At 46.9% G+C, this 25322-nt stretch overlaps 1 protein-coding gene across 1 annotated transcript; it reads right to left on the bottom strand.

Moving 5' to 3' along the window:
• Positions 1–15369: 15369 nt before the first annotated feature.
• LOC144258295 (uncharacterized) lies at positions 15370–24098 on the bottom strand. The gene is made up of 5 exons (XM_077806766.1): positions 24001–24098; positions 22856–22982; positions 17197–17310; positions 16173–16829; positions 15370–15920 (listed from the first exon to the last, which is right to left on the bottom strand). Exons 1-5 carry the CDS (start codon positions 24070–24072, stop codon positions 15370–15372), a joined length of 1521 nt encoding a protein of 506 aa, XP_077662892.1. The 5' UTR covers positions 24073–24098.
• Positions 24099–25322: the final 1224 nt, after the last annotated feature.

Below are 25322 nucleotides of genomic sequence, written 5' to 3'. Positions count from 1 at the left end.
TCCCTCTGCAGTTTATTCCTGCTGAAGTACAGTGCCCACTGCACTGTACTTCAAAGGATAAGGTTGCATATGATACCTGGACATACACAAATCTTTAACGGTCCCAGGACCCCTTTTCCTCATGGGACCCTCCCTTCCCCCACTCCTCACAGTCCTGATTTTTGTTGTTGGTTGTTTGTCTCTCTCCTCCGGTTGTTGTTTTTTAATAAAGGAATAGTTGTGCTTTGAAAGCAACCTTTATTCCATTAATTAAAAGGAAACAGAGCCCTGCAAAGCAACAGGCAATTTTCTTAAGCCTTCATAGTGCATCGTCTGCACCAATCACAGTCACCTCCAAGCATTGCACACCCGTGCATAGCAACAAATGTTAGTGGCTTTCAGCTTCAAATTGCTGCCTCAAGCCATCCCTGATCCTTTTGGGCCCACGTTGTGCCCCTCTAATAGCCCTGGTCTCTGGCTGTTCAAATTCAGCCTCCAGGCACTGAGCCTCAGCGGTCCAGCCCTGAGTGAAGCTTTCACCCTTCCCTTCACAAATATTATGGTGCGTACAGCATGTGGCTATAAGCATAGGAATATTGTCATCGGCCAGGTCCCGCCTCCCATATAGGCAGCACCAGAGGGCCTTTAAACAGCCGAAAGCACACTCACCAGTCATTCTGCACTTGCTCAGCCTGTTGAACAATTCCTTGCTGTTGTCAAGGTGCCCCATGTATGGCTTCATAAGCCAGAGCATTAAGGGGTAGGTGGGGTTTCCCAGGATCACAACGGCAATTTCGACTTCCCCTACAGTGATCTTCTGATACCGGAAGAAAGTCCCTTCTTGCAGCTTCCTGAACAGGCCATTGTTCCAAAAGATGCATGCACCTTTCTGGACCAGCCTTACTTAATGTCTGGAGGATCCTTAATGATCTGGAGGATGGCGTGGACTGCACCCTCAGCAAGTTTGCAGATGACACTAAACTGGGAGGAGAGGTAGATACGCTGGAGGGTAGGGATAGGATACAGAGGGCCCTAGACAAATTAGAGGATTGGGCCAAAAGAAATCTGATGAGGTTCAACAAGGACAAGTGCAGAGTCCTGCACTTAGGACGGAAGAATCCAATCCACCGCTACAGACTAGGGACTGAATGGCTCGGCAGCAGTGCGGCAGAAAAGGACCTAGGGGTTACAGTGGACGAGAAGCTGGATATGAGTCTACAGTGTGCCCTTGTTGCCAAGAAGGCCAATGGCATTTTGGGATGTATAAGTAGGGGCATTGCCAGCAGATTGAGGGACGTGATCATTCCTCTCTATTCAACATTGGTGAGGCCTCATCTGGAGTACTGTATCCAGTTTTGGGCCCCACACTACAAGAAGGATGTGGAAAAATTGGAAAGAGTCCAGCGGAGGGCAACAAAAAGGATTAGGGGACTGGAACACATGAGTTATGAGGAGAGGCTGAGGGAACTGGGATTGTTTAGTCTGCGGAAGAGAAGAATGAGGGGGGATTTGATAGCTGCTTTCAACTACCTGAAAGGGGGTTCCAAAGAGGATGGATCTAGACTGTTCTCAGTGGTAGCAGATGACAGAACAAAGAGTAATGGTCTCAAGTTGCCGTGGGGGAGGTTTAGGTTGAATATTAGGAAAAACTTTTTCAGTAGGAGGGTGGTGAAACACTGGAATGCGTTACCTAGGGAGGTGGTGGAATCTCCTCCTTTAGAAGTTTTTAAGGCCCGGCTTGACAAAGCCCTGGCTGGGATGATTTAGTTGGGGTTGGTCCTGCTTTGAGCAGGGGGTTGGACTAGATGACCTCCAAAGGTCCCTTCCAACCCTGAAAATCTATGATTCTGTGAAATGCCCATGGTGATCCACAAGCACCTGGAGAACCATTGAGAAATACCCCTTCCTAACAATGTACTCGGTGGCTAGGTGGTCTGGTGCCAGAATTGGAATATGCGTGCCATCTATCGCCCCTCCGCAGTTAGGGAAGCCCATTTGTGCAAAGACATCCACAATGTCATGCATGTTGCCCAGGATCAGTGTCTTTCGGAGCATGATGCAATTAGTGGCCCTGCACACTTCCATCAACATGTGTCCAGAGGTCGACTTTCCCACGCCAAACTGGTTAGCGACTGCTCGCAGTCTGGAGTAGCCAGCTTCCAGTGTACAACTGCCATGCTCTTCTCCAATGACAGGGCAGCTCTCGTTCTCTTGTACTTGTGCTCCAGAGCTGGGGTGAGCTCATCACACAGTCCCATGAATGTAGCTTTCCTCATCCAAAAGCTCTGCACCCACTGCTCATCATCCCACCACTAAGTGCTTGTTTGCCAAGCTGAAAAGCGGCGTTCCACTGTGGTCAGTACCTCCATGAATGCCGCAAGCAATCTCATGTGTAGCTATTTGAGTGGAGAGATCAATGTCGAACTCCTCTTGCCTTTGTAGTTTAAGGAATAACACTACTGCCACTCGTGACGTGTTAGTGAGAGTGAGCATCATCTTGGTCAACAGTGCGGGATCCATTCCTGCAGCCTGAAAGAGGCAGGGTGTGCAGTACACAAACCATTGAAAGATGGTACCAAATGCAGATGGAAGCACAGGGATTACTGTGATGCGAAGCAATGCATCATGGGGCATTGGGACAGGACCCAGGGTGCCCTGCAACCCCCTCTGCCTTCCCACAACTCTTAGCGGCAGAAAAAGAAGCGATGCTCAGTGCAATAGCTGCTCAGAGTGCAGCGCTCTGAACACCTCTGCAAGTGCCACAAGTGTGAACACGCTATTGCGCAGGTAGCTGACAGTGTGAACACACAATAGCAGTTTCCCTTCAGCGCTCTCTGAGGCGAGAGGGCGAGTTGAAGTATTAGCTACACAATAGTGAAATCTAAGTAGAAAACTGTAATTAGCTTTGAGGTTGTAGGCTAAATATAAGCAATAATTTAGTTTTGGTATTGAAATATTCAGCTGGCTAAATCTGGGCTGCATTGCCTGGGTAAAAATCTCTGATTGGGGTTTTGGCATCACTAAATATACACCTGCCTTCTTGGGTTGCTCTTTTAGGATTTATAAGGGTTGATTTTCTGCTGTATTAATCTGACGGTTTGATTAAATTGATGACTTGATTCCAATGCAATATCCTCGTTAACTCACTGATTTACTGATTTGACCTGAACTTTATCACTGTATTGTTTAACCCTTAGCTGAGTGGTGTCCATAGTCATTTAGCCTTAGTGATGGGTGCTCTTGGATTTATTTGTTCATGTTAATAAAGCATGTAAGTGGGATATTGAGTCATTTCTTTCAATAAGCAACGGGGGCTAGAATGCCAGAGCTCAGGAGCAATCTACTCAGGGTGATGCAGCAGAAAAGAGCTGGGCACTGCTTTCCCTGCTTATTTCTCCTTATCCCCTTTGGGTCTCCCTCCCCCTGCCCTCTGGCACGGAGACTTGGTCACTTCCCTGCTCCCAGGGGTGCTCACTCTCCCGTAGCTGGATGGGCCCCTGTGAGTGCTAATAGGAGCGAGAGCCTGGCTGTGGGACAGTCCCTGCAGCGGCTCTGGGACACACAGAGGCAGGAGGAGGAGCAGAGATGGGGCTAGTTCCCACCTCAGAGAGTCCCTGGCCTGGTGAGTGCGGCAGCTGCAGCCTGGGCTGGGCTTGAAGGAGCCAGGAAGGGGCCCGGGGAGTGGGGGGCTGGTAGGAAGGAAGGCAGGAAAAGAGCCGTGGGGCAGATCCCGGAGGCGGGGCTCTGTACGGTACGAGACACTACCGGTGCTGCTGGCTCCAGTGTGAGCTGGGAGCCCGGGCTGAGCTCCAGGCTGCTCCTGCGGCCCCAGTGGGGCTGGTCCAGGGACAGGCTTTCACTGAAGCACTTTCTGGGCCCATCTGGGGTGGGGACTTTCTCCCGCTGGACCCAGTCCCAGGCTCTGCCGCCCCTGGCCGGGATCTGCAGGCACCAGGGGCCAGAGAGACCCCAGGGCCAGCGCTGGGCGGGCAGGACAGAGACTCCGCACAAAGGCTCCGGGAGCAGCAGGTCTCGCAGCCCCTTTGGATCTGCTCCCGGGTGGGGAACGTGCCTGGGCGGGGCCTGGACAGTGATGGAGCCACTGCCCGCACGTGGCCTCAGGTGTCGTGTGAGAAACTGCCCCCGTAGGAATTTGGTACTGAGGGTGCACTGAGCATCCTCACATGAACTGAGCATGCTCAGTAACATCTGCTGAAGCCACTTCCCTTCACCCTGCCCTGACTTGGAATCAGAGTCTGTGGACTGCTATATACAGGGGTTAAAAAGGGGCAAGGGGGGAAATCAGAGGAGGGGGGTGGCCAGGATCTGAGGAGGGGGTGAAAATTGACTCGTAAGTAGGGTCAAGCAACTGGAGGGAGGGCTAGGATAGGGGCTGAGGGGCAAAATCCGGCATGGGGGGGGAGGAGCTGCCAGATGGTGACAGAGGGCAAAACCCCAGCACAGAGAGGGGCAGAGGGGTAACAGTTACCTTGGTGGACTGAGACCCCAGTGTTTGCAAAAATGGGAGGGGGGGGGCAGAGTGGCTTTTTTATTTCCCCTCCCACAGGCAGCATCTCTCAGGGTGGGCTTCCCAGGGCTGGGTTCTTAAAGGCACAGGCCTCCCAATGCCCAGTCACTGCAGCTCCTCTCTGTCTGATGTTACCTATTGAGATGCCGTAGGAGACTTGATTCCGTGAAATACTTTACAGAAACACAGAACCCCTTGTCAGTGTGTCTGACTGCATAAAGTCTCACAGCAGTTCACAAAATTTGTCTTCTCTGCTCCTGGGATTCTATGAAATACTCTTATCACTTCATCATTTAGCTTTGTTATTGTGCAGATGCATGTCATTCTGCTATTTCATTTATAGTTTACCAACAAGTCCTCTTTGAAAATATGCAGCAGTAAGGACTTGCTATTTCTAGCAATGGCATCTGCATTTCTAGCATTGCACTTGCGATGGTTTTTACTGAGATTTCTAATTTGGCATTTTTAATTCTAACTTTTTCTTCTTTTTAGAGCAGAAGTTTATTCTGCTGGATCATCTGACTTCCAGCCTGACTGAGTTTCTCGGCTGGTCTCAAAACCTTTTTTTTTTAATTCAATCCACCAAGGGTGATTGCCTTTTGCAACTGCCTCTCAATCCAGCCCTTAGTGTTTTTCCGCTTGCCATTGCTTGTGTGTAGAACTGGATTCACACGTATCCCATAAAGGCAGTATATCTCTCACGTCACATCCGTCTCCAAGGCAAAAATCTATTTTCACTTTTGCTGAACATTAGAATGGCTGCAGTGGGTCAGACGAATACTCCGTCTAGTACAGGACCGTGTCCTCGGGCCGGGGCCAGCAGCAGGTGCTTCTGAGGGAATGAACACAACAGGCAATCACTGCGTGAACTGTCCTGGCAGTCGAGAGGTTTAGGGACACCCGGAGCATGGGGGTGCATCCCTGATTCTATCGGCTCATAGCTGATGCATCTATCCTGAGGAGTTGATCTAATTCTTTGTTGAACCTCTTTATAGTTTTGGCCTTCAAAACATAACACACATCTACAACCCCAAGAGGGCTTGCAAACCATAACAATTCTAAACACCTGAGTTATACACCCTGAAGTCAAGAAATTGTAATTAATACAGGATATTTTGTTCTTATGTGTCTCTTTGATCCTGAGTTTTTAGGGTGCCACAAAAGCTGGAGCTAAACACCTGAATGAAACTTGGTCTCCCCTCATCCTTTTCCTGTTACCTCTCCCAAACCTTTCATAGACCGAAGGCCATATCTACACTACAAGCCTATGTTAACTCAAGTTATGTCAGCATAGACTCGCTACGGTGACTTGTGCTATTGTAATAAGTAAAATAGAACTGTAATGATGATAAATTACACCAGCATACAAGTATATTGAAGGCGAACCCTCAGGATATTAAGAATTTAAATTATCCTTCCCATGTCCCACTAAAATGAATCCGTCCCACTAAAATGAATCCAACCCACAGGTCACTTGGGCAGAAGTATCAATGTCAGGATGCTCCATTGTGAGCACAGTAAATGAAGAAGCAAAATAAATGATGTTTAAACAACCTTACTCTATTTTTTACACTCCTGTATTAAGAGGCAATTGATACATATGTATACCAGGCAGGGTCGTTTGAAGCAGAAGGCTTTATGCTTCCAACCCCCCACCACTGCCAAGTTTTAGGAAATTAGGACAAGTCATCAAATAAGAACAACCATAGGGATCAGTAACGGCTACCTGTAGCAAATTACATCAGACAGCAATTTTTTACAATAGCCGTTTTTTACAATCCCTTACATATGAGTAACTGCTTTGGGTAGCAAATTCCTACAGGTAGCAGTTTCTTGCACTACAGCTGCACAGCTCTGCTCCCCTGCCCTTCGTGGGCTCCTGCCCTCTCCTTAGCTCAGCCCCACTCTGGCCCAGGTAGTTCCAGCTCACAGTAGGATGGGACCGCCTGGCCTGGCGACTCCTGTCAGTCAGGCTAACTTGGAGCTTTGGCCTCTCCCCATTGTCCCTGGGGACTGTCAGTCTCAGGGTCCTGATTTCCCATTGACCCTTCCCCTTTCTTTTGGTACTGGGAATTAACCAACCAAAAAACCCCAGTAAATTTTAGTAAGGGGCCAACAATCCCCTTACACAAGCTGTTACCCGGGGTTCTTTCAACCCAAATCTCTTGGTAACTTTTACTCTGTCCGAGGTGGTATCAGGGAATAAATCAGGGGATACACGGCCATCCGACCGATAGATGGCTAGCACAACCAGGACAACACAAGAGTGCTTTCACTTAACGCTAAACTTTACTTAGTCTCAAGCACTTACATTTCCGCAACAGGTTAGTAAAACACCCCAACCCTGAATAATTACTGAAGCTGAGTGTGGCTCTCAAGTGGCCCAGCAGCAGCCCGTCTGCTGGTGGGGAACACAAGATGCATCCAGAGGGAGATAGAGATCAGACCTCAAACTTTTCCCCCCCTTATTTATATATTAGTAATACAATTATAAGCAAGCAGTTTCAGCGGTCAAGCAAGAGGTTTCCTTATGATTATTGATTAACCAGGCGTGTTTTTCCCCCCAGAGTTTTCAGCCTTGAGGCCCCTAAAATGCATGTATCAGCAACTTGAACACAATTCTTACCAGGAAGGATGTGGGGTCAAGCTGCCCTTTCTTTGGCACCCAAAACCCCCTCCCCTCCTGCCTTGGTTAAGCTGAGGCTGCTGCATGGCCAATTTATGGCCTACTGACTTTGCTGCTTTTAGCATTAAGCAGTAGTGGTTTCAGGCACTTTACTGGTTTGCCAAAATCTCCCCCTATAGTTCCCCTCCTTAAAGGTCACCTGTCACACCTTTTCTGGATGCACCTGAGCTGAGATCCAACGAAAGCTCAAGGCTCTCAGCCTAGACTGAGCAAATGATCTTTTTGTCGGCATCCCATACTTAGCACACCTGCATAGCAATTGACAAGCGATTGCTTCAGCCTCCTTTCCCATTTCAAGGAGGGGCGACAAGTAGGATATGTTCCTTTCCCAGGGGTACGAGTGCTGATGGCAGTAACCACTGACTCATCTGTCAGGGGACTTGCAATTGCCGGATTTTATGCCAGGTCCAGCATGTCATCAGGCTGGTAACAAAAACCATTACTATTTGGCAGCCCAAGATTACTATGATGGGTTGCAGGGCCAAATTCAGGATGCCTGTGCCAGTGGGGGACCATCTCAATAACACTTCCCACCAGTGGTGTGACAGATCTTGGCCAAGTCTTGCAAATGCCCATTTAATTTCATTGACATTATGATGCGTGGTAACCATGACTCTGCGCCCTTCCTGTTTTGCAGTATCGAGCTGGTTCTTTAAATCAGGATGTAGAAGCAACGTTTGTAAAGCAGTTAAATCCATTCCAAGGGGCACAGGTGTTACAATAAGACACTTTTAACTGACTATATTTAAATTTGGGTACATAACACAAAATCACATCCCCCAATTGCTATAAAATGAAGAAACATATATTCTCATAAGGCTTATGATTTACTTCATGAACTTAACTTCCTTTGTTTGCCAGTACCTCTATGTTAGTAGCATCCAGCACTCCAACTCCTAATCCAGTTCCACCCAAAGCAGTTCAATACATTTCTTGGGAGCCTTTTCTTTAGGCTACGCACTCCTCCTGGCTGCCAGGCAAATCCAAGAACCTATAACGAGAGTGATCAGTTAAGGTGAACTATTACCACCAGGAGATGAAAAAAAAACCCTTTTGTAGTGATAATCAAGACGGGCCATTTCCAGCAGTTGACAAGAACGTGTGAGGAATGGTAGGGGAAAAAATAAACACGGGGAAATAGTTTTACTTTGTGTAATGACACATCCACTCCTCGTCTTTTTTTCTCTCTTTCTCTCTCCTGCTGGTAATCGCTCACCTTACCTGATCACTCTGGTTACAGTGTGTACGGTAACACCCCTTGTTTCATGTTCTCTGTGTATATAAATCTCCCCACTGTATTTTCCACTGCATGCATCCAGTGAAGTGAGCTGTAGCTCATGAAAGCTTACGCTCAAATAAATTGGTTAGTCTCTAAGGTGCCACAAGTCCTCCTTTTCCTTTTGCGGATACAGACTAACACAGCTGCTACTCTGAAACCTGTCATAGATTTTTTTGTCCGGTGGGTGGTGGTTGTGCTTAGGGGTTAGGGTTAGGGCACATCCTCACATTACCTCAATATTGGTGCTGCACATAAAAAAATTCATTCCACACGTGGATGGAAAAAATTAGAGGGAACATTGTGTGGCTAATACGTCTCCTTGCCCTCGCCCTCCAACACAGACACGGACCTTATTGAGACTTAGGAAGAGAAGTTCAAACAGCTCTCAGTGAACAATTTCCAATTCCTTGGAAAGCTGCCATGGGTGAGGAGCATGTGTTCGGTGAGTTCATAGGGCAGAGTTTGAAGGCTATTAAGATTTGAGGAACCATTCTTCCTTGCATCGTCCCTGTGTGGCTTTCAGAAGTGTTCACACACTCACTAAACTACCGTTCCTCACCCACTGAGCCAATCTAATAGAAAGGCTGGGAGGGCTCCAAGTTAATAAAAAATGAACAAAAAAGAACAATAAGTTTCTAAGATCACAAGGGGTTGGATCTCTGCAGCTCTCAGCCTTTGGGTTCACATGGAGCAGGACCTTTAGCTGCAGTTAAGGAACCAGGTGTGCCACTATATGGAATATGAGTTCCTATGTATCACATTGATACCAATATTCCAAACTTGCAATGAGTCTTACAAGATACACCATGTAAAGTATTGGTGGGAAACTTATAATTGGCTAAATATGATAATAATGTTTATATATGTGGTGGAAAATTAACCACGTGTTGTGTTTGGATCAGAACAAGCCTGAGGCTCCTTTATTGATTACAAGTGCAGGGGGGTAACAGCTCTGAGTAGCTGCCCCCCAATGCAAAGCACACACAGCTTTTTAAAGCTCAAAACCACAGACAAATTACACATACTTCCCTATTAATTACCTTATTTAGAATACATTGCAAAATTAACACTGGTCAAAAGCAACAACAAGCGTCCCCCACTAGGCCCTTCCTGTTATTCACTGTCTGTTCTTTTGCAGTCTGCGACCTTTCTAACACAACTGTTGCGGTTATATATTTCATAAGCTTGACTATTGCAAATTTGTTCTGTCTGGGGACTTCTCCATCCTGCCCCTTCATGCCCTTTCTGCACAGAAAACTATTGTTCCATTTTGGGGACTTTCCACTGTGACTTCTCCTACCTCTTAACCCACATAAGCAAACAGGATCTCAGTTTACGGCCTGCAGGCAAGTTTGACCAAAGTCAGGGCCTTGACCTGAGTTTTATGTCCTGTTAATTTTCCCTCACATATGTATGTATCATCTTTGTATTGTGAGTTATAAATATGTGTGGCATATCTGTATATCAAACTTCTGCTGTTTCTGGGTGACAACCCCGACAGATGGGCATCAGCACTAACTAGCCTGCTGAATGGCCCATCAAAGACAAAGAGCCCATTGAGAGAAGGCAGGGGTTACACCTATGAGGCAGCAGGACATGTAGGGCCATATCTGTGGACAAGGGACTCCAAGTGCTTTTCCTTGCCCATGTACTGTGAGCTTACGTGTGGGACACACAATGTACAAGCCACATGGCAAAGGGTATAAAAGGCAGCTATGTCTTCTCCATTTTGTCTCAATCCTGCTTCTTACCTCTGGAGCAACTTATCTACAGCCTGAAGCTCTGAACAAAGGACTGAAAAACCCATCCAAGCTGTGGATGTGTTCCAGAAGGACTCTACAAGCCAGCAAACTCACCAATGCTGCTAAGAACTTGATATATGGATTCTGAAGTGATATGTATGTATTTGACTGCTTTGACCAATTAAAAACTCCTTTTCCTTTTCTAATAAACCTTTAATTTTAGATACTAAAGGATTGGCTAGCAGCACGGTATTTTGGGTACTGAGCTGGTAATGTGATTGGCCCTTTGGGAATCAGAAGAACATTTTGTATAGTGAGCAGAGTTTTTAAATAACTTCTCACTCTACTGGACCTAGGTGCTGATTGGGAGCCAGAAAACTGGAGTGCAATAGAGGGAGTGGTTTTCTTTTTTTTTCTTTAAGCTTCTTGATAGCCAGTGTGGGGGATCAGTTTGTGACTGGTTGGTGAATCTGAGTACAGTTTTAACTGCCAGTTCTGGGAGAATCTGCTCTCCTTTTGCATCCTGCCCTAACGGTGGGATTTTCAGTGTGGGCTACCCTAGCCACCTCTAGTCATACCAATTATGACATAGATAGTCCAGCACTTTGGGCTAGCAGGCTTTTTCAGGTACAAGGAGATTAGTGAAAGCCTGTCGACGTGCTTCATTCCTCAGAAGGGATCAGTCCTGGGATCCTAGTCTCTCTTTGGTGGCTTACATAATATAAGAATGTAAGACTGGCTATACTGTGTCAGACCAATGGTCCATCTAGCCCAGTGTGCTGCCTGACAGTGACCAGTGCCAGATGCTTCAGAGGGAATGAGCTGAAAGGTGATGAACTTCCACCCTTACCTTTAAACTTTATAATTGTCGATTCCAGCTTATCCCACCTTACCACACTTCCCCCGAGATCTCTGGGCAAATCAGGTGTGAATCCCTCCTTCGATACAGACGTGTCCCAATCCAGCTGAGGTGAGGCAGGCTTTGGGCCAATGTCAGTTTGGAAAAAGCCTGCTTCACCCAGCAGGTTTCTCCAAGTATCCATTGTTGTGAACGGCATGAAGTGTGCACATGCGAACCCCAACTATATCAAACATGAAAGAAACACAAGACCCGTTCTGGGGAGGTTTCCAGAGCCAGGCCTGAGGGATAAACAGCTGTGCTCTAACAGCTGGCCTCCTCAGCACCCATAAAAATAACTGGTTGCAAAAACAGAACAAAAACAAAATTAAAAAAACAAACCAAACCAACCAACCACAAAAACCTATCATCATGCATCCATCACCATTTTAAATTCTGACATCTGCCCAATGGGACATCTTTGTTTTCAAACTGGAGACCTGGGGAACTCTGTGGCTATTATATCAATGGAGTAAAAAGTTACACATCTTGTCTCAAGTAATTTTCCTCTCAACAGAAGATTTATTTTAAAGCTTATCAAAATAAATTCAATTTGAAAAATAAATAATTACAGTCTATATTGGGTCTCTATTCTTGTACATGCTATTTCTCTCACATATTCCCCCACTCTAATTCCTTTGGAGCGAGGTTTTAATTTCAGGATTAGCCACTATTTCCAATGTAGTAGGAGGGGACAGGGAGAGAACAAGAAGGAAACTTTGAGGGTTACAATATAATTCAGGTTATCACATAATCTGCCTCTTACTTTACACTAATTAACTTCATGTTTAATTTCATTGTTGCTGGTAACAACTTATTCAACGATTACAAAATATAAACCTATAGGACAGTTTTCTCTTGATTCCCATTTCCACCCAGTGAGCTTTGTGTGAAGTCACATTCTACCATAAGCTAGGAGCCTTCCATTTCTGAGAGTTCATTTCTCCCTGAGTCTTCTCCCGTAAGTGTGTGTGGAAGGGGGTCTCACACTACGTGGGAAGGCTGCATCATGAGGAAAAACCACCTGTGCTCTATTTTCACACTTTCTAATCTTTCGAAGTAGCAGCAGGAGGAGAAATGATACAATTGCATTAGACTTCATAGAAAACTAAGAGACCAAACCACAGATTCTGGACTTAGCATTCATGTATCGTGCAAAGTCTGACCTTAGAATCTGATACATTCTCTCATTGGCTACCATCATTTGCCCAGCATGGAAGTGCTTCTTGTCCAACAAGGCAGCCAGATTGGGACCCATGGGCATGGAATGGCTCCAAAGGAAGCTCCTCCACTCCTCTCTGTTTCTGGTAAGTCTTTCAATAGTTCCCCAGCTGTGCCCCAGGTTTTTCAGCTCAACTTCCACAGCTCTTCGCTATGTTGTTTTTGGGCAGCCTCATTCTTGCTTGCATCAGGTGTCCATCTTATTGCTATTCTGGTGATGGAATCAGTTTCCTTCCAAAGCACATGGCCAATCTATCTCCAACGCCTCCTGGGAATGATGGTGCTCAGATCCTCTTGGCTGCACTGTGTCAATAGATCTTGGTTTGAGATTGTTCAAGGACAAAAGATATGGAGGATTTTTCTGAGCCAGGTTGTTTGGAATGAAGACAGTTTGGACATGTCATACTTTCTCATTCCCCTGCATTCTGCACTATAAAGTAAGGTTGAAAGTACACAGCTCTGACAGATATGGAGTTTGGTTTTGGTGTTGTATTTTGATAATTTCCAGACTGTATTTAAGCTCCTGAATGTGTTCCTGGCTTTCGTGATTTTGTTCCGGATGTCCTGGCTTGCGCCACGGTCCTGACTGATAGTGCTGCCCAAGTATGTGAATGTTTCTACATTGGGGAGAACATGATCTGTACTGGTGATGGTGAGGCAATATTAAAGGTCATGATATCCATCTTATTGTGGTTGATTTTCAGTCCAATTTCCTGGCTGAATGCATTGAGCCAAATTGTTTTTTCCTGTATACAGTGTTGGGTATGTGATAGGCGAACAAGATGATCTGCGAAGTCCAGGTCTTCAAGGGATGAGAAGGTTAATGCCTTTTGGCATGTCTTCTGTTGTACATCACATTACCCAGTCGATGGCAATGTTGAAGAGGATTGCAGACATGACACGCCCCTGACGTACTCCTGTTTTGACTTCAAAACTGTGCTCACTGTGATCAACACTGCATGTAAAGTTGAAATAGTGAGGTATAACTCCCCCAAATATGCCCTTTTATTCCTTTAATCTGGTGGCACAGATTTAATTTAGGGACTAAATTCAGGTGCTGCTTAGAATCCCTGTAAGACACCAAATGTCAGGTATCTATTAAAAATAGGTACCTTTCTGCAGCTCTATCACATTCAACATGGATTTGATTTTCTATACATTCGCCTTATATCCCATGGTGAACTCAGCTGAAATATCATCCATTTTATCTCTTTCTACCTAGACACGGATTGCATTTCCAAAATAATAGGCAAAATTCACCTGATTAAGAAGGAGAGATCTTCAGGAGCAGCCTCTTGCAGGGTGTGGGCCACCACTGCTTTGGGAGCCAAATGCCTGGGTGTTTTGCTTAGTTACAAGTCACTTACTAGGGAATCCTCTTCCCAGCCCTTTAGACAAAACATTGACTTAACCAACTGAACAACAGTGTGATTGCATGCAGTTATTTCCACAATTTGTGATTTGCTGGTCTTCACCATTTCAGAATGGAAATTAGAAGTGCTATTGTCTCCTTGGTAGCATGTCCAACAGAGTGCAGCATTCACTCCTGATGACCTAACTGCACTTGAGCTTCCCCCAGGGCACCCTGGAGGGGTGAGGGAAAGAAAAAAACATAAGAAGAAATGACTGTTTTAGCAAATGGTCTCTTGTCTCAAAGTCCCAAGCAAATCTGAGTAACAGGCTTCCAAATAGAATGAATATGCAATTATGTAACCAAATGGCATTCAGGAAAGAGAGAGAAACCTGCAACACTGAGGAGCGTAAGATATGCCTGTGGGAATTCTGTCTGCACGTGTACAGTGGTGCAGAATTCCTCCAGGAGTAATTAAGACACTTTCAGTTTCATATAAAATCACATTCCAGAGCAGGTTACATCTGATGACTCAAAATAAGAACAGAATCTTGCACTGCATTTTCCTCTGATGTATTCAAATCTTCTTCATGCAACATCACCTTATTATTATTATTAAGTCATGTTATTTACAAGACATTTCCCATCACCCTAACAGGTCAAAAACAGCCAACCTTCCCGTCTGTAAACAAAACTTCCAGATCAGCAGGGAAAAGTTCAGAAGCAGCTTTGCAAATAGATAGAAACAGGGATAGAATGAATACCCTGTGTTTGGGATCCACTCAGATTTCCCCTCCAGCTCCGTGACACTTGAATCCCCAGCCCCAAGAAGACTGATTGAGACTCAAAGTGTGGTTCCTAGCACAGAGCGCAGGGAACACTGCATCATGTGGCATGGGAGGTGGGGAGATAGCGTATGGGGAGGATAAACTCTATTGTGGTTGACACAGAAGCTAAAGCTACTGGGCTGAGGGAGCACAGTGATGGTGAGGGGGAAGCAGGAAATCCCTCTGATTCAGAGGGTAAATGACATTTTCCCCTAGCTCTGTTCCTGCTCTTTGTTATAGTTCAATATATTTCAAACGAGGAAAATGGTAGAAAAGATATCTGCTCTCCAACGCAACCCGAAGCAACATCAGAGCAACTGGGAAGGAGACAATTTGCCCCCAAAGGGAGAAATAAATGACTAACAATTGCTTTGAAATGGGGGAACTGTATAACCGTGATGCTCAGGGTTTGTTTAGACTAGGAAAAGTGATGGAGTTTAGGTCAGGTCAAGGGGAAAGCTAATGCCAAACACTGCACCTGGGCTGCCTCTGCTCTACATCTAAAATGGTCTTTTTACACCAAGATCACTCACTTGAGCAGCCAACGCCATGTACAGCCCTAGTGGATGTAAGGCACAGGTAGATTTTGCCTCAGTGTAGCTTCTTAGGATCAAACCTCTCTCTCCCACCTGGAGATGATGAACATTCCTGGCTGGAGGGACACACACTCCTACGACTCAAAAGGAAAGCAGTTGATAGGAAAGATCACAGGACTGACCCCAAAGAAGGGTGAGCTGCACAAGGCAGAAGCAGGCGACTCATCTGGGGGAGCTGCGAGACCACGGTGAAGATGGTGCACAGATCACTAAGTGGGAACTAGCAAATGGGATATTAAAAAAAAACCACCTTTGGCCAGCCCTAGTCGAGGCATTTGTTATAGTACCGTGTCATGTGGCTTTTCTGATGTCTAGTAAGTGCTGAGCCCTGACTGAAGCTTTTCCCGCACTCAGCGCAGGTGTAGGGCGTCTCTCCCGTGTGGATTCGCTGATGTGTGATCAGGGCTGAGCTGTGACTGAAGCTTTTCCCGCACTCTGAGCACGTATAAGGCGTCTCCCCTGTGTGGATTCGCCAGTGTGTGATCAGGTTTGAGCTCTGATTGAAGCTTTTGCCGCACTCCGAGCACGTGTAGGGCGTCTCGCCGGTGTGGATTCTCCGGTGTCTAATAAGGGCTGAGCTATGGCTGAAGCTTTTCCCGCACTCAGAGCACCTGTAGGATGACATGCCGGTGTGGATTCGCTGATGTGTGATAAGGTTTGAGCTCCGATTGAAGCTTTTCCCGCACTCAGGGCACGTGTAGGGCGTCTCGCCCGTGTGGATTCGCTGATGTGTGATGAGGGCTGAGCTATAACTGAAGCGTTTCCCGCACTCAGGGCACGTGTAGGGCATCTCTCCCGTGTGGATTCGCTGATGTGTGGTAAGGGCTGAGCGCTGATTGAAGCTTTTCCCGCACTCCGGGCACGTGTACGGAGTCTCCCCCGTGTGGATTCGTCGATGCCTAATAAGGTTCGCACTCTGACTGAAGCTTTTCCCACACTCAGAGCAGGTGTAAGGCATCTCTCCAGTGTGGGTTCTCTGATGTGTGATAAGGGCTGACCTATGACCAAAGCTCTTCCCACACTCAGAGCAGGAGTAAGGCGTCTCTCCCGTATGGATTCTCCGATGTCTAATAAGGGCTGAGCTACGATTGAAGCTCTTCCCGCACTCAGAGCAGGTGTAGGGCATCTCTCCCGTGTGGATTCTCTGATGTGTGATCAGGGCAGAGCTCTGACTGAAGCTTTTCCCACACTCCAAGCATCTGTAGGGTGTCTCTCCTGTGTGAATTCTCCTGTGTGTGATAAGATGTGAGCTCTGATTGAAGCTTTTCCCGCACTCCGAGCAGGTGTAGGGCGTCTCTCCTGTGTGGATTCTCCAATGTGTGATAAGGGCGGAGCTCTGACTAAAGCTTTTCCCGCACTCAGAGCAGGTGTAAGGTCTCTCTTCTCTGTGCATTCTCTGATGTGTGAATAGGTCCGAGCTGACATTAAAGCTTTTCCCACTCTCATGGCATGTGTAGCGTGTCTCTTCCAAGTTGAATCTGTCACGTGTAATAAGGTCTGAGTGGCTACTCAAGTTTTCCTCTGGCCTCTGCTGAGTCTCACAGGCTTTTGATTTTTCTGGAAATGCACAACTCCCAGAAACATTCCCTTTGGATCTTCCTGATAACATCCCATGTGGTTCTACTTGCTCAGCATCTTCCTCCTGGGGTTTCTCCTCCTCATTCTCACTCACCATCCCATCACCTGATGGGAGACAGAGAGAATCCAGACATAGGTCACTCCCTGTGCCGGAGAGAAAGGAAATCTCAGAGAATGTGAAACAATTGTGAAACAAACAAAAATATAAGCTGGAGAGGTCAAATCTATCAGGAGCTGATTTTCCCAAAACCCTTCACTGAAGGAGAGAGGAAGGGATCAGTTCTGGGTCTGCATCTCACCAGAACACTCAGGGGAAAGTGAGATCAGGGAGGGACCTTCTGCCACTTGTCAGTCAGAATAGCTGGGAAGCCATGACTGACCTCTGCCACAATGATTCCACATCTGCAGGGAACAATCCTGAACTTGGAGAGCTCACAGGGTCTCTGTAGGGCATCCCAAACGTTTCCTGCATTCCCGAACAGTTTTTGAGTTGGTTTCACCAATTCCTCACCTGCGCAGGCAGCTCTCGGGAGCACTTCTTTCTCAGAGCCCTGAAGGTCTGGGACCCATGGCTCTTCCCCTCGTTCCAGCTGCGAGATCACATCAGGTTTGGAAACTGGAAACCCTGCTCCAGGGAAAGAAAACAAGGGAGGTCAGTGGAATTTGTGGGATACCTGTCGCAAAGATCATTCCATGGTTTTAACCCCAGCTCATTTTTAAGTAGTAACATCCCAAGGCCAGCTTCCTTGGCTCAAAGTAGCAGGAGAGATATTATTATAATAAATCATATTCATTACCTTAGTGCCTAAGGGCCAACTAACAGTGGGTCCCCATTGTTCTAGGCAAAGTACAAACAGAGAATAGTAGATGGCCCATGCCCTGAAGAATTTACAATCTAAACAGACATGACAGACACAGAATGGGGGAAGGGGTAGAACCCACCAGCAGAGTGAACTCCATGAAGGCAGAGGGACAGATCGGATGAGCGCAGCACAGATCTTGAGACGTACCCCAGTGCTTTCTGGAAGTTGCCACTATTACTGCATTTCCCCCCCAAAATGACTCTTCCTTTCTGGAATCATGTTTCATAACCAGAATTGTTGGTTAGAGGGTGGGTGGGCACACAAGGTGATGCCCCCTCCCCAGATTTCTACCTGGAGACACCTGACTCGTCCCCAGCATGCAGGGCAGAGGCTGGGTGCACAGATGATGTGTGGGCAGGGCACACAGGGTCACGTCCCCTCCCTGTATTTCTACCTGGAGAGAAATGACTTCTCCCCAGGGCACAGGGCAGAGGCTGGGGACTGGCTGCTGTTGAGACTTGCTGGCAATGCACCTCAGCAAGTTTCTGCTGTGACACTGGGCAGATTTTCAAACCATAGCGGGGTTTTTTAGTCAACCAAAACACAGCATTGGAAAGTCCTTAGATTAGGACAGAGAAGCGAAGAATACAATACAGTCCATGCTGGCCAATGCCCTTGAGCCATGCTGCTGTAGAAAACAGTTTGGTTTCCTTTCACTGTGCCTGTCCATTTGTCTTTGCTCCGGTAGGGCTCTCTGTATCTGCAAGCCCAGTTCTTCCTGCTCCCAAAAATATAACATGTCCATGTATGCTTCACTCAGCCAAGCAGAGATCCTCCCATGGCCAGGTGAGAATTATTCCCTTGTCTCTGTCGGGTATTCCATTGACGTGGGTTTGTGTATTTTTACCCTATACTATTCAGAGTTCAGAGAGGAAACCAGTGTTTCTCAAACTGGGAGTCCCAACCAAAAGGGGATTGTGTGTGTGTGTGTCGTGGGGGGGGGCGGTTGCAAGCCTATTGTAGGGGGTGTCGTGCAGTATTTCCAACTGGACTTCTGCTGGCCACCCAGCGCCGAAGGCAGCCAGCAGCAGCACAGAAGGGAAGGTGGCAATAGAATGCCATTATTTCAGCAGAGCTTCCGGCAGCTGCGGGAGGGTCTTGGAGGTGGGTCTGACCCAGCCCCGGGAGCAGCCCCTGCAGGGGAAGAGGAAGACCCATCCCTCAACAGCCCAGCCAGGACCAGCAGTTGGAGCTCCATATGTAGAAGGCACTCGCGGTCAGGGTGCCTCCACCCCTGCCCCTCCCAGGATCCAGGCCCCCATAGCACTCAGGGCTTAAAGAGGCCTTGGGCTGGCTGTGTACGGGAGGAAGTTACCATGGAAACTCCCACCCCCCAACCACGGCACCGTGGGTGATTGTTCATGTTGCCCCCCACTTAAGGCTGGCCCTGACCTCTCCAAAAGTGAGGACCCCACCCATATCACGCCCCTCTTACTTCTGCTCCGCCGCTTGTGGCTGGACACCCAGCCAGCAGCCGCTGGTCTCTGGCCACCCAGCTCTGAAGGCAGCTCCGCCACCAGCCTCAGGGCAGAAGAAAGGGTGGCAACATATAATAGCCTTGTGACCCCGCCCCCGACCTCATCCTCCATAATCCCCTTTTAGGTTGGGACCCCCCCGGGTAGAACACTTTGAAATTTCGGACTTAAGTATCTGCAACGGAGAAATTTAAAATCCTACGACCGAGAAATTGGCTGTGAATTCGGTAGAGCCCTAATGACCCATTAATATCACCCCATGACAGTTACATGAAAAAACATCGGATGTCTCCTGCTCTTTATATTCATAGCAATACCAATCACAGAGGGAAACTGAGGTGTGTACTGGAGTCACAGAAATATTACCAAATTCCCATCTCTATCACACACACACACACACACTGCTCACAGCCCTTGGAGAGAAAGCAAAGCACAGGAACTGGAGGTTAGTCCAGCGAACACCGTGGAGGACAAGCTGCAATCCTCAAACCCTGGTCAAGAAGGAGAGGCATGTGGGACCCTGCCCATAGAGAGGGGCTGGCTGGAGGCCTGATACCGGAGAGGGCATTGCTTGAGCCGACCACCGGGGCAGGTCAAAGGCTCAGCTACCTGTGATGGCGTGGACTGACACGCTCATCCCAGGAGCAATGGAACGGTCCTCCAAGCAGGCTAGAGTGGCTGCACGGGAAGCAGCCAATCAGGGCCCAGGAGGGCCCCATATAAAGGAGCTACAGCTCCAGAGACATTGCAGTTCCCTGGAGGAGTGTGGCTGTCTGATGGAGCTACAGCCCAAGGGATGGTCCAGAGCTAGGAGAGGCCAGCCAGCCAGCCAGCCAGCCAGCCAGCGGGTCTGAGCTTAGAAGAATCCTGAGCTAAGGGTAAGATGTTGGTGAAGGCTGGGACCCTCCCAATAGGCCACTGGGGAAGGGCCTACAACTGGTCATCAATAAAGCCCCAGAAAGGAACTGAACTGTCAGGAGGCCCACCTGAAGACTTAAGCCAAAAGAGACTAAGAGAGCAAAACCATTGCCCCCAGGGAAGAAGTCCTAGGGGTATGGCTTGATGGCAGGTCTGAGACTGGTTTAAAGACTGGACACACCAAACTAGAGGGGGTGCTTGTGAGAAGCGGGTGCTGACCCCATTACATTACCCTGGAACTGTGACATCACAAAAGCATATTTGGGGGAATTAGGAAATCTAGTGACTCAGGTGTAAGGGGAGGAAGAATTAAACTCCACCAGTGCGTGGAGAAGGCTGGGGAATTAAACACTAAAATTCAGAAGCAACAGCCTGTAATTCTTCCAGAAAAGGAGAATGTCAGAAACAGGAACTGGGCCATGTGACCTTGAGCGAGACAGGCTCAAAGATTCAAGGATCCTGGAGGGCAGACAGCTTGTGGTGGCTGCTGCAGATGGGGAGAACAAGACTCTCCCCAAGCATACTCCCATTGACCCTGACCTGATTTAATGACCTATGACCCAGTCTTGTGGGCAATGTTATGCTAGCTAGAGGTAAAATGACCTAATCGGAGAATGGTTTATTAGCTTACAACATGGGTGGAGGGCAAGGATGTGAACATAAACGGGTTATTCAGTTTGCTACAGTTAAGGGCCTATTCTATTAGGCTGTGGCTTTGTGGGAGGAGTTATGCTAAAATCTGGGATTTAGCTGAATGGGCTTATGGAGAGAATCCCAGGTCAGATTTTACACCCTCATCTTGAGAGACTAATGAGTTACCACAAAATAGGTGCAATACACCACAGGATTCTGAAAGAAGGAAGTTTGGGGTGGGCTTTAGCAATTAGGTTGCTATGCAGTATCTTGGCAGTTGGACTGCATTGCTATATTGGAATTATTAATAAATAAGTGGTGTAAATCATGAGTATTAATGCTTGATGCTTAATTATGGACTTTCCAGAGGCCACATATGGGCAGAGGCAGCTACGGACATTCTTGTCATCTGGGTAAAGGAGGACACATAGTATATATCCATACTATTATCATAAGGAAGGGGATAAAATACCTCACCCAGTTACCATTTTTGCAGGTTTGTTGGGTCCCTGGGACAGTGTAAACTGAATCAGCACCTCCCTTCTGTTGGGCTCACCTGCCCTTTGATCTTTGTTTACAATAGCGTCCATACATTGTCAGTATACACAATGTAAGACAAGTATGAACAATGCAGGACCCTTTTTACTACACTTACCTTATTCTAATAGTAATGTGTATTGATCCTTGCTTATTACATCAATTATAGCTGTTTATATTAAATTTTCTGTGTAAGTTGCACCAAAATTTCAACTGCAGAATTAACTTTGAGTAGCCACCTACAAGGGCAAGTTATACAAGGGTTGGGCAGGGATTTGGGGTTAAAGGTCTGGGATCCCCCACAGCTCTACATCCCCCAAACCTTTCCACCCTCCCTCCCACTGACCCACCCAGCCCACTTCCTAGCTGCCCTTCATCCACACTCCCGTCTCCTTCTTCCCATTACTCTCAGCTGGTACCACATCCCAGTACCTTGGGAACTTCTTGTGTTCCCTCCTCGTCTCTCACTACCTCATCCCTCCCCGCTGCTTCTGAGCTCTAACCCTGCATACACCCTCCCCATGTCCTGGTATCCCAGGTACCCCTGCTTCCCCCCCTTCTCCTCCCCTCCCATGGCTCTGTTCTCCCTTCTCCCTTCACGCTATCCTATCAAAAGAGGAGCTCATCTGACTGTCACACAAGCCATGCATGAGTCATACACCTGTTTACTCAACTTAATTCAGAATTGTACGGACAGCATATTTTAGTTATTAATGTAATTTTAATGCATCCAGTAAGGATATTTTAAAGTGACTGACAGAACCAAAAAATGCAAATGTCCAAAAAATTATACTAGTGGGTGGGAGATAAGGCCAAAAAGGGTGGGCAAGGAAACTTGTCAAAACTTGTTTACTTCTGGGGGAATTTGCATCGGTGAGTGTACACAGAATTCCTGCTCCCACACCCAGATTTCTTTGCTGAGAAGTAAATCACTGCCTAGGGGTGGGGGTGTGTTCGAGAAATTCACTATTGCAGCATGCTTGGCATGGAGTAGGGGGCTTGGAGTATTTCTGAAGCGGTAGGTGTGGGGGCAGGCTCTATTGCCTCGGGCAGAGGAGAATGTAGCAGCCTGTCTGCTCGGTGAATTCTTCCCATTGTTCTTAGTGAATTCCCCCAGGAGTATAAAACAGGTGTAAAAATTTTAAGGCTCCTTTACATTACCAGAGTGGTGCAAAGGAACCTTATTCTAAAGGACAGTATGGCCTTATAAATGCTCTTGGTGTGTTAGTGATTAGGACTGGTCTGAATTTTTTGGACCAAAAAAATTCCTATGAAAATGTGCTCCATGAACTGTTTTCTATTCTCCTCTTTTGGAGATGGTCAGTAGTCAGTATAAATCGTCCTTCATGTTCTAGGATGTAACGCTGAGCGTAGGGCTTCATATATTTGTTGACTAATAATTAGAACTAAAGGGTCAATAGTAGCTACTATTAGACTGAGGGGGTTTGGTGATTTTTTTTTTTCCTCCAGTGCTCCCCAGTCCCATTCTCCATCCATTGTATTGCAGTTTAAATAAATTACCAAAATAATTGGAACTAGCTGGATTATATTGCATTATTTTGACAAATATGCAGAATTTTGACAAATTTTAAAATATTGTGCACCGAATTTTTAATATTTGGTGCAGAATTTTAATTTTGGGCACAATTCCCCCAGGAGTAGCATAAGTAACAGTATAAAATTACTAATCAGGTTCGTCAGAGATGACACACCTTCCAATAACCAAGGGGACAGGACTCCTTACCCAGCAAGGCCACTGTCTCATAGTTCTCCTGCATGACGTCCCTGTAGAGGGCTCTTTGAGTGGGGTCCAGCAGAGCCCACTCCCCCTTGGTGAAATACACAGCCACCTCCTCAAAAGTCACCGGCCCCTGAAAGAACAAGAGTCCCTCACTCAGTACCTTTTCCAGTCACAGCCCCACTATTCATGGGAGAGCAGGGCCATGTAAATAGAAGCTTAGATAATAGAGTGTACTTTGGAGCAGTCATCTGGAGCTATCCTTGGAGAGAAGTCTTTCCTGTCATCTTTACTCCCCAGCAGGGAGGCATTTGGCCAGTAGTGACCCATAGTTGATTGCTCAATACCATCTCAGAATTGGGATGTTCTAAACCTATGGCTTATGTCTGTGTGTGCTTAAATCTAATAAAATGCAGTGTTAGACAGGAGCAGGCTTACTTGCATTACTCCTTGATCAGAGAGAATTGCTTTGTTCCCATTGATTTATTCCTGACTGCCTGGAGTGACATGGTTAAGGAGTTTCTGAAAACCCCAGGTAACAGAAAGTTAAGAGTATTGGTGTACTATCCTGAGACTTCTGTAAGACATCTGACTTGGTTCAGTACAATATTTTGATTAAACAATTAGAATGGTACAAAATAAACACCGCATACATTAAATAGATTAAAAGCTGGCTAACTGATAGATCTCAAACTGCGATTCTAAATGGGGAATCCTGATCAAGTTGATGTATTCTAGTGGTTTCCTACAGGGATTGGTTCTTGGCCCCGTGCTAGTTAACATCATCTTATCAATGACCTAGAAGATAAAATCATCACTGATAAAGTTTGCAGCTGCCACAAAGATTGGGCAGTAAGTAATGAAGTGTCCGTCGGTTCAGGCTCCAGCACTGGGGGTCTGGGAAGTTTTCCCAGCCCTGGACAAGGGGTTATTTACTGTTCCACAAAGAGGGGAGGTTCCACTCCTATTCATTGAAACTAGGCCCCAGATTACACAAGTCTCAGCAAGTTTGTCACATTCTGTCCCCTCCCTTTCTCCACTCTAGATATTTCCTGCCTCCCACCACCTCTAGCAGCTCCCACCCTCCTATGCATTTACTGCTCCTCTCCCTCCAAGCAGAACCCACCACCAGCTCCCTGATAATCCCTTACCTGAGCCAGCTCCATTGCAGCCATTTTCTTCCCCCTGGGAGGACGGGATGATCTGGAGTGAAACGTGGACATTATTCCGCAGCTCGCCAGGGCGAGAAGGGCAACATGAGAATTCAGACAGGGGTTTTGTCCATTCCATAAGCAGATTTTTTGCGTGCCCCCCAGACTTTTTCCCTGCTAATGGACATTTTAGGTTCTACCACACTGTGAAGCAGTGACCTTATTCCAGACAGGCCTAGCCCCCTCCCACTAGTGTGAAACTCTGAGACATGGTGAACTCCTCCCATTAACAGGGATCCTGCCATAAATATAAAGGGGAGGGTAACCACCTTTCTGTACACACTGCTATAAAATCTCTCCTGGCCAGAGGCAATGTCCTTTCACCTATAAAGGGTTAAGAAGCTAAGGTAACCTCATTGGGGATTTTGGGTCAGGTGCCAATGAGGGGACAAGAAGCTTTCAAATCTGGAGCGGGGATGGGACAGGGACAAAAGGGTCTGTGTGTCTGTGTGATGCTTTTGCTGGGAACAGATCAGACATGCAAGCCTTCCAACTCCTGTTAACTTAGTAAGTAAGCTAGCTAGAAAATGATTAGATTTTTCTTTTGTTTAATGGCTGGTAAAATAAGCTCTGCTGGATGGAATGTATATTCTTGTAACTTAAGGTTTTGCCTAGAGGGATTCTCTGTTTTGAATCTGATTACCCTGTAAGGTATCTACCATCCTGATTTTTACAAAGGTGATTCTTTTACTTTTTCTTAAAATTCTTCTTAAAAGAACCTGATTTTTCATTGTTAACATCCAAGGGTTTGGGTCTGTGTTCACCTGTACCAATTGGTGAGGATTATTATCAAGCCTTCCCCAGGAAAGGGGGTGTAGGGTTAGGGGGATATTTGGGGGGAAGACATCTCCAAGTGGGCTCTTTCCCTGTTCTTTGTTTAACACGCTTGGTGGTGGCAGCATAGGGTTCAAGGACAAGGCAAAGTTTGTAGCTTGGGAAAGTTTCTAACCTAAGCTGGTAAGAATAAGCTTAGGGGTCTTTCATCTGTACCCTAGAGTTCAGAGTGGGGAAGGAACCTTGACAGATCCTGACGCAGATGTGACCGTAATAGCAGAAGCCAAGACTGTGGGGGCCGAGTCCATCCCAGCAAGGTCACAAGTCTGTAGGGGTGGAGCGTCCCCTTTAGGAGAGAGTCCCTTGCTTCCCGCTGGCAACATGCACAGCTTGGTGCAGAAATGATAGACTGGAAGCTCAAGGTACACATGCACCTCTTTCCATTCACTGCACACATGGGACATTCAGACCCAGATCTCCTCCTATCA

The sequence above is a fragment of the Eretmochelys imbricata genome, chromosome 28 (genome assembly GCF_965152235.1).
Source record: "Eretmochelys imbricata isolate rEreImb1 chromosome 28, rEreImb1.hap1, whole genome shotgun sequence".
Lineage (NCBI taxonomy): Eukaryota > Metazoa > Chordata > Testudines > Cheloniidae > Eretmochelys > Eretmochelys imbricata.
This window is presented reverse-complemented; position numbering and strand designations above follow the sequence as displayed.